This window comes from Haplochromis burtoni, unplaced genomic scaffold (assembly GCF_018398535.1).
Source record: "Haplochromis burtoni strain Fernald_Lab_line unplaced genomic scaffold, NCSU_Asbu1 Contig_78, whole genome shotgun sequence".
Classification (NCBI taxonomy): Eukaryota; Metazoa; Chordata; class Actinopteri; order Cichliformes; family Cichlidae; genus Haplochromis; species Haplochromis burtoni.
In genome coordinates this window covers 713,399-721,984 of record NW_024582439.1, presented here as the reverse complement: position 1 = coordinate 721,984, position 8,586 = coordinate 713,399, and the positions used below count along the sequence as shown (strand labels likewise).

Sequence of the window (8,586 nt, the reverse complement as noted above, 5' to 3'; positions counted from 1 at the left end):
AGTCATCAATAACATGTTACTTGAAGGCTGAGCGTGAAGCACGTATCTGTTTAAACTGCTCCTCGGGTGTACAGACGCTGGGGGAACTATTTGATGAATAAATAATTATGAGGATGAAGTTGCTGTTTGAATGCTCCTCTTTAAAACAGGCTTTGAAGAATCAATTTAAATGCTGATAATGAAAAAGTAAAGACCTTTGTAAATCAGTCGTACTTGTTAGTAATCGAATCTGCGCATGCTTAAAGGGACTAAATATTGATTTATGAATTTTAATCCATAGCTTAAATATTTAATGATGAGTCTTTCACTGCACTTTGGATAAAAATGCAACATTAAACAACATAAAATGGGAAACTGTGGTTGGTAAAAGCTCCAGGAGACATCATTTCAGGTTTACACCGTGACCTTTAACTTAGAGGCCATACTTTTACTCACATAATGCTCACAGATACTAGATTGAAAAATCCAAATGCCAATTTCTAGTCAGAGTTACGGCGATTTTGAACGGAGAGGATCGGCAGCTGGTGCGCTCCCACACTATCCAGAGCATGTGTGTTTACTCTCCACTCTCTGTGCATGATAGTGACGCATCATCTGCATGAATCTCTACACATGCTGATGGACAATTTAAGATGGATGGACGGATCAAGTTATGTAAAAAGAAAGTACAACCTTATTCAAAATTCAAGCTTTTATATGTCAGAACGTGACAAAAATCAGTCGTTCCTTAGCAAAGCTTAAAGTTGTGGAAATACAAGCCTGGATGAACAACATTGACATATTACACCGTGTCATTAATCATTTAATAAAAACTGAGGAAAAATGCAGAAGCAGTGTGTGCAAAACGAACTATCGTCTTACTGCTTCCATAGGAATTAAGAGGGTAACTAGCACTAAATGCATCTGATCAATTCAATCAGTATCTGTGACAAAGCTGAAGTTTTGGCAGTTTTCACGTGTGCATTAACACAATGCCAAGGAGGAAAGATACCTGCAGTAATTTTAGAGAAGCAACTGTTGTTACTTATCACTCTGGGTAAGTCATTCCCCCAAATTCTAAGTTCATCATAGTCTTCATCATTCACTGCTTCTATGTGTAGATAGATAGATAATTATAGTTTAATAGCAGGATATTATTATCTGCCAACACAGCCAGTTTGAGGTTTTTTTTATATGTCTATTTATTGTTATGCTCTTCTGAACTCCTGATATTACCCACACCAGTAAAAGTAGCACTGAAACAGACACTAAACTCACTGAGTTAAAATCAATAAAAATCACTGATGTAAAACTAAATAAAAATGGGAAATTTAGTGAAAATGACTAAACAGCAGTAAATCTGGCGCTAACACAGGCCATCCTCACTGTGGGCCCCTGAGTCATAAAGATGTGGCGTCCCCTGGTGGGAAAATGTCAGCTCTCCTGCATGCGTCAGCAGCAGGGGAGCTAACAGACAGCTATAATTACACATTCATATTTGTGCTGTGAGTAACTTTACACATTAACTTCAGTCAAGGTATTTTTAATTTTAATTTCGCACATCAGAAACATTTTTTACAACAGCAAATTATTCACATTTGACTATCAAAATATAGGTTCATTTCATTCCCCCCTGGGCTGCAAAGAACCCATGTTGTGTAATAATAATGCTACACAGACTATAAATAATCCTAAGCGGTATTAACTTTTTTTTTGTCTTTTTAAAGCGATGACTGTTTATATCCCGGAGGAGGACGCGTCTCTGAGCCTCTCCGTGGCTGAAACAGCTCGAGTCAGTTTGTGTGTAAATATTTATTTTAAAATTCAAGTCAAGGTATTTTCACAGGTAAGTTTCTAAAATGCACACATTGCACCTGCTGAGTTCATTCGACCACCTCCAAAGAACCTCCAAATCAAAGTTCACTGCTCGCGGCAAAGCAAACGTGAAGCCTGACGAGTCTAAAGTAAGACAACGAGCTGTTTGACACTAGAGTTTGTTTTTTTGCTTTTGCAGCTGTAGAATCATTCACACCAAAACATTTCCAACTAACGAAAAAGTGGCAAAGGCCCACAAACATGAAATGTGCACGTTCAGATATCGCTCGCACTTGTATCAACTTGGCAGCATGCATGGCATTTATAAAAACACCACAGAGCTCAAAAATAGAAATTGCACATTCGCCATTTGGGAAGGGGGGGTCCATCTGTGAACTGTCAGAACTGTCCTTGTGCATGTGTGTGTGTAAGTGTGTGTGTGTAAGTATGTGTGTGTCATGTGGCTCTGTCTCCCTCGTTTATTTCTTCCTAAGCAGGTAAATGCCGTTTCAGGACATCTCTGGCGTTTGTCGGCAAAGACTCGGGAAAGTTCACATCAAACTCCACCACCAGGTCTCCTCTCTGCTCGGGGTTTTTGGGGAACGGGAGACCCTGTCCGGCTACAGTTTTTCTCATGCCGGGCTTGACGACGTCCGTGATCTTCATGTTGCACGTCTTGCCGTCTATCGTCGACACGGTGACGGAGCATCCGCACAGCGACTGTGAAGACAAGAATATGAGTGTAAGGTGAGGATCGGCGGGAGAACAGCAACCCACACATTGACGACTGCAAAAACGGCAGAAATAACACAGCAATCTGCTCACCGGCTATGTCGGTGCATCATCTATGGTTCCTTTTATCATTATTTTATTATTATTAAAGGTTTTCTCTTCCTTTGTCCCACTTTCAGTTTCCTTCTTACTTTATTCTACAGGTTTGATCCTCGTGCGTTTGTTCTTCTCTGCTCTGTTGTTTTCCCACCCTGCTTGTTGTGTGATTGTGTTCACCCGTTTCTTATTACCCTTCCCTGCTTGTGTGTAGTTAATCCCTGTGTTTCCTTTGGCTGGATCTCTACAGTTTCAGGATTTATCTTATTTGCCCATCTGATATGTTTTTCCTGCTATCAGTGCCAGCAATAATTACGGTTTCCCCTTAATTCCCCTTAAGTCCAAAATGGTTTCCTCTCTGTGTTTGAATCTTTTCTGCAGACTAAACCAGAGGCATGAGATACATGCAAATATTCACAGTATAGGTCAGTGGAAAAACATAATTACACAACAAATGTCAAAATATGTGTTCATGCCTTTGTTATGCAAGTTAAAAAGTAAAAGAAAAAGCAATTTAACTGCAGCTTTATCTAATCAGATAAAGCCGTGCTTACTTTGCGATACATGCGTAGAATCTGACATTACACTAGAGCTATTAATCAAATACTTTACCGTTCTTTCTAATCTAACTCAAAACATGAGCGTAGGTGGATCGAGAGAGAGATTCTGCAACCAAAGCTGCACAAAAGCAGACAAAAAGAGCAAATACACCCAGAGTGAAAAGAGATGAGCTGATAAACAAAAGCTCCTCAAGTCTAACATCTGCTACCAGTACAATGTGACCATATTAACTAAACTGTATATTTTTTTAACATGATATCAACTTAATATTTTCGAGTGTTTGTTTTGGAGCCTCGAGCTGATGCCATCTTAGCGTTGAAGCTGGGTGTGACCGGCAGCAGCTTTTCAAACCTAAAGTATCCTCAGCTTGGTTTTCCTTCCTGACACTAACGAGGAGCATAACTGACAAAACAAACAACATGTTGCATTCAATGTGAGATGCAACTTGAAACTGAGAACATAAGCTTACCAGGAAACTGTTCAAAGAGATCATGAATCAAGTAAGATGAAGGATCATTTCCCCACAGATTTTTATACAGCCTGACTTCTTTCATTGCAACTAGAGGAGTCTCCCCCTGCTGGTCATCAGCAAGAATGCAGGTTTAAGGCACTATAGCATATTATCCGAGCTAGAAGCTACATCTGTCTTTTAGATTTCTGATTAATCTTCAACAGACTTTAAAATTTAGTTTAATTCTGCTTCCACAAAACAATCTTAAAGGCTATTTTCAGAGCCCTGAACCACTTGAACTCTCCGGATTAGTCTTCATCAAGAGAAGGAAGTTTGATCAGCATCAAGTGATTACAGGTGGTCATAATTTCCATGTTGAAAGACTAAATGGCTTCAGGTATCATTCTGTCTGTGTGCTTTTTTATTTTTAATTGGGTCATAGTTGCCCACATTTTCTTCTTAACAAGAGTCTCATTGTGATTGGAAACTGATTGAAAGGCAGCTTAATTATAGCATGCACAGCTGATCTGCTGGTAGTGGTCATAAATTCAGAGATGTGGAGGTTATATCTCTCACTGTGTGCTGAGGGGGAGGAACCACATAAGTAAGTACATCTTGCACCGTGTGCACGTGGGTGGCCGTCGCCTCTCCGCTCTCCCTGCGATACAGCTCCTACTTCTCTGCGCCGATGATCCAGATTACATAAGTGTGCATTCAAGGTGTGTGTGTGAGTTTGGTCTGGTACTATACTCATTCATTTAAGCCCGTGCTTTCCAGGGAAACAGCTGAAGCAGAGTACCTACAGTTTATTGATTGTGACCAGTGTTTAAGCTGCAGAGCATTAAAAGCTGCACTCACATCTAAATATGAACTTGTTCTGTGTGTGACTTATTCATCTATCAGACTCTATTAATACCTCTACACTCAGACAAAGCAGGTGCCAAAATAGAAAAGGCCTCACCTGTCGTAAGCTCACACGCACTGGATACACAATGTTGGAGCCCTCCCGCCTAAAGTGGGGGTGTGGTTTGTCCTTGATGACGAAAACAATGTCAGCGGGAATAGTATTTGGAGACTCGTCTCCCTCCCGGGGGAACGTGATCTTGGTTCCCTCCTTCCAGCCCCGCTTAATCTCGATAGTGAGAATCTTATCCTCAGTGCGCATGGTCCTGCCATCTGGATTTAGCCTTTTGCGGGAGATTTTCATCCTCTTGGTGCAGCCGTGGAACACCTCCTCCAGGGTGACCCTCAGTTCGTGGATGATGGGTGGGTCCTGCTTCCGCCGCTGCTGCCCCCCGAGGCCCACGTGGCCGTCACGGGGGAAGCCGTTCAGGTTGAAGCTGGTGAAGGAGCCGAAGGGGTCGTTTCCGTCCACCTCCATGTCCTCGTCGTCTCGCCCGTTCGCTTTACGTCCGAAGAACATCTCGAAGGGGTTGGAGCCTCCGAAGAAAGTGGCGAAGGTGGCGTGAGGGTCTCCATGGAAGGTGTAGGTGAAAGTGGTGCCTTGTCCGTCACCAGCGGGCCCACTTCCTCCCTTGAGACCTTTTGGGCAACAGAAATGATTAATGACATGAGCGCTCAGCTCAGCGAGAGCACTTACAGCATGACTGATAAACTCTGACTTCAAAGTACAGCCCAGTTTATCAGAGTTCTGCTGAATGATCTTAGAGCTAAAACATCAAACCACGATGGTCCCAGTTTCTTTATTTCACAGTTTACATCATTCTTGAGTGAGTACTGTGGTTTTTAAGTGTTAAAATACCACATTACCTCAGAGATTACCTACATCTTATTAATGATGTTCCTCAACCATCATTCCAAAATAAAACAGAAAAATATGGGAGTAAAGAAAGTTTTCCTTAAGGGAAAAACTTTGGGACATCAGATGAGGGAGGGGAAAGTGACAGAGAGACTCCCTGTTCTCAAACACCTCTTCCAGTTCTTCTGGTGAGAAATTCCCAAGCCAGCTGAGAGAGCATTTCCTGGATCTGCCCCTGGGCCTCCTCTCAGCAGGACCTCACCGGGGAGGTGGCCAGGAGGCATCCTAATCAGATCCCCCAACCAGCTCAGCTGCCTCTTTTTGATGGTGAGGACTAGCATTGCTACTTACCCAAACCAAAAAGTCAGTGTAAATAGCGTTGTTTTTAGCCTTTTATTTATTTATTTATTTAAATTTAAATCATTACTATTTTTCAGTTTTCCGTCACAGTTTGGTTAAATCTACATTGTCATGTTCAGGGTTAGGTTAACAAACAAAGCCTTTCTGGCAGAAAGTCCTGAAGTACAAATTCTTCCATTATCAAAGTTTTCCAGTCTCCTTCGCCAGTCTCAAAGCTATGACATCACAACAATAATATTGTTGCACTGGAGAAACATGATGTGGGAAAAATGCCAACATGGCAACACCAGACTGTGGCTGTTATTCAACTAGCAGCTGATACTGGTTGGTACTCTGAGTGGAGGGGATAGTACTGGTGTCACGAGAAGGAAAATTGGATTAGTGCAAGAAAATGACATAAAATGCTGAGAAGTCAAGCCACTTCAGACATAGATGGACAAATTCTGAGTCTTACAAAGTATTTTTAATATCAATATCAGGAAAGATATCTTTGAGATATTAGAGGAGATGACTCATGTAGAGGGTAATTGTAATGCTGCAGTTAGATTCTGTGATGGAGCCATGTTATGCTCATTCTTTCTTTACATCGCTTTCTTCTCAAACTGTTCAGGTAAAAGTTTTTCATGTATCTCCATCACAGGGCCAAACTGAGTACAACTGCTAAAGTTGAACCACGCCACCTTTGTGGACATGATGGGATGATGGGATAAGCTTTCTGGTAGAGGTATCACATATAAGAGCGTGTCCCCTGTTACAAAACTGGAAAATTTGTTTGGTTTTCCCTTTAACTCTTATAAATGGATCTCACCACCAGTAATCAGCGGATTTTTGATTGAGATCAACTCCCAACTCGGGGAATTGTTTGCATGGTTTGATGGAGCTCTTACAGAAGCCATATGGTTCAAATTTCCATGCTCATGATGTCATTTTACCTTTTTCCTGCATGCATTTTCTTGCTTTACACTTTCCATGCCTTAAACTGTGCATTTCTGAGAAAGGTTCCTCGTGTATCCAGTTACATTAAGAGGAGAAAAATGTTTTGGTGTGAGTAAAATTGTAAAAATCATAATATGCCTCCATAAATTTTAAATATGTGGTTGTGGAGATGATGGATGGTCTATTTTTCCTTCCTCACACCAACCAAAGATCCCGAAAATAGCAGTCTGGACTGAAAATCTCCATGTAGCTGCATGTACCTCTGCTACTGTAACATTTTGTACAGAATGACTGTTGGTGTGAATCGATATTACCCCCGGTTTCTCTTAAAATTGGAGCTTATTACTGTAAGTGCCGTGCCACATATGGACTGAGCCTCATGATAAAATGCACAGAAATGTATGCAGATGATCTGCCGAACAGCTGTGCTGTGGGCCTGCTGCTGTGCTGGTTACAGTGTGCGACTTGAATTGAAGCCAGTTGTGTTTTATATGCAGCCATCCAGCTTCACAGCGCGTTCATAACGGTGTTTTAACCCGAAACACACAATAGCGTGTAATTAAAAAATATACGTTACCTTCCTCTCCATACTGATCATAAATTTCCCTTTTCTTCGGATCACTGAGGACTTCATATGCTTCGGCGATTTCCTTAAATTTCTCCTCGGCGGCTGCAGACTTGTTTTTGTCCGGATGCCATTTCAGCGCCTGTTTTCTGTAAGCTTTTTTTATATCCTCATCCGTGGCTCCTTTAGAGATACCCAGCGTTTTATAGTAATCTTTGCCCATTTTTAACCCACTTATCCCCCTATAAGAAAAATAATAAATTAACAAATAAAAAGGGGGCTAGAGCTCCTGGAGCAGAGCTGGTAGACTGGCCTGACGCGGGTCGGCGGATGGTTGTTACAGCTGACTAATAAACAATAAGTATCCGCAGACAGACACACAGTGGAGGATGAAGACCATTTAGAGGGGGTTAGTCAACGCCGTGGACCCTCTGTTATTTATCCGTGACTGGATGACCCTCTTTAAATAGACACGGCTCCCTCCCCTGTATCCACAGCGCCAAAGTCAAGTCAGACGCAATAAATAATTCTGGTTCCGGTGCGCTTGAGCTTCCAAAATTATGATGCATTAGAGAATGTCTTGTCTCTTGTATCAAATTATTTTTTTTCAAGAAAAACAATAAAAACTGCGAAACACGCTTCAAGATGAACAGGTGGGACAATTATTTTTGGACTGGAGATTAAAAAAAATTTTTTTTTAAAAATTAAAATTGTATACCTCCACAATTTACGAAAGATAGGGCATCGAATCACATAAATGGTTGTCCTGATACAAAAACAAGAACGAGACAGGAGTCCAAGAGCCGAAAATATCAAACTACAGTCAAACCAATACCCGATTTGTATTTTTGAGATGCACTCTGCTTACTGTAAAACCAAGTCATAAATTGTTACAGTTATTCAGTGCGGTACCCATGAAGTGAAAATCAATTATTATATGTTTATTGTGTTTGAATTCGATCTCGAAAGTGTTACCAAGCACACAGTTCTGCTGTTTATGCAGCACCACTCAAAATTTGAAACACACCTTCTCATTGTAGAGTTTTTCATTACTCTTATTGTTTTTCTACATTTTAAAAACATCTTGTATATACACGACTATAATGCTGGATATTCACATTAAACAAGGCCAAAGTTTCAAATAATGAGGTGATGTACAGGCAATCATGAGCCAAAAGCTCAGACTTCTGACTCCTCTAAATGCTCCGTTTCATACAGTTTTGTCTACTCTTGGCTCTTTATGACGTCACAGAGGGGGGAAACCCTTAATATGGTCTTCTCAGGCACAAAGATCAACCAGCTTCACCCAGGTTTAGACCCAGATTGTTGAGC

At 41.2% G+C, this 8,586-nt stretch overlaps 1 protein-coding gene across 1 annotated transcript; it reads right to left on the bottom strand.

Annotated features, from left to right (window-relative positions):
- Positions 1 to 27: 27 nt before the first annotated feature.
- On the bottom strand, positions 28 to 7,790 carry dnajb4 (DnaJ heat shock protein family (Hsp40) member B4). The gene is made up of 3 exons (XM_005924563.3): positions 7,267 to 7,790; positions 4,596 to 5,176; positions 28 to 2,514 (listed from the first exon to the last, which is right to left on the bottom strand). Exons 1-3 carry the CDS (start codon positions 7,475 to 7,477, stop codon positions 2,284 to 2,286), a joined length of 1,023 nt encoding a protein of 340 aa, XP_005924625.1. The 5' UTR covers positions 7,478 to 7,790; the 3' UTR covers positions 28 to 2,283.
- Positions 7,791 to 8,586: the final 796 nt, after the last annotated feature.

Bases quoted from the DNA above. Each gene is read 5' to 3' on its own strand.
- dnajb4 (XM_005924563.3), bottom strand. From the start codon at position 7,477: ATGGGCAAAGATTACTATAAAACGCTGGGTATCTCTAAAGGAGCCACG. The intron at 5,177-7,266 runs GTAACGTATATT...GTTGCCCAAAAG, and splicing joins TGATCAGTATGGAGAGGAAG to GTCTCAAGGGAGGAAGTGGG. The intron at 2,515-4,595 runs GTGAGGCCTTTT...TTGTCTTCACAG, and splicing joins TGCGTGTGAGCTTACGACAG to TCGCTGTGCGGATGCTCCGT.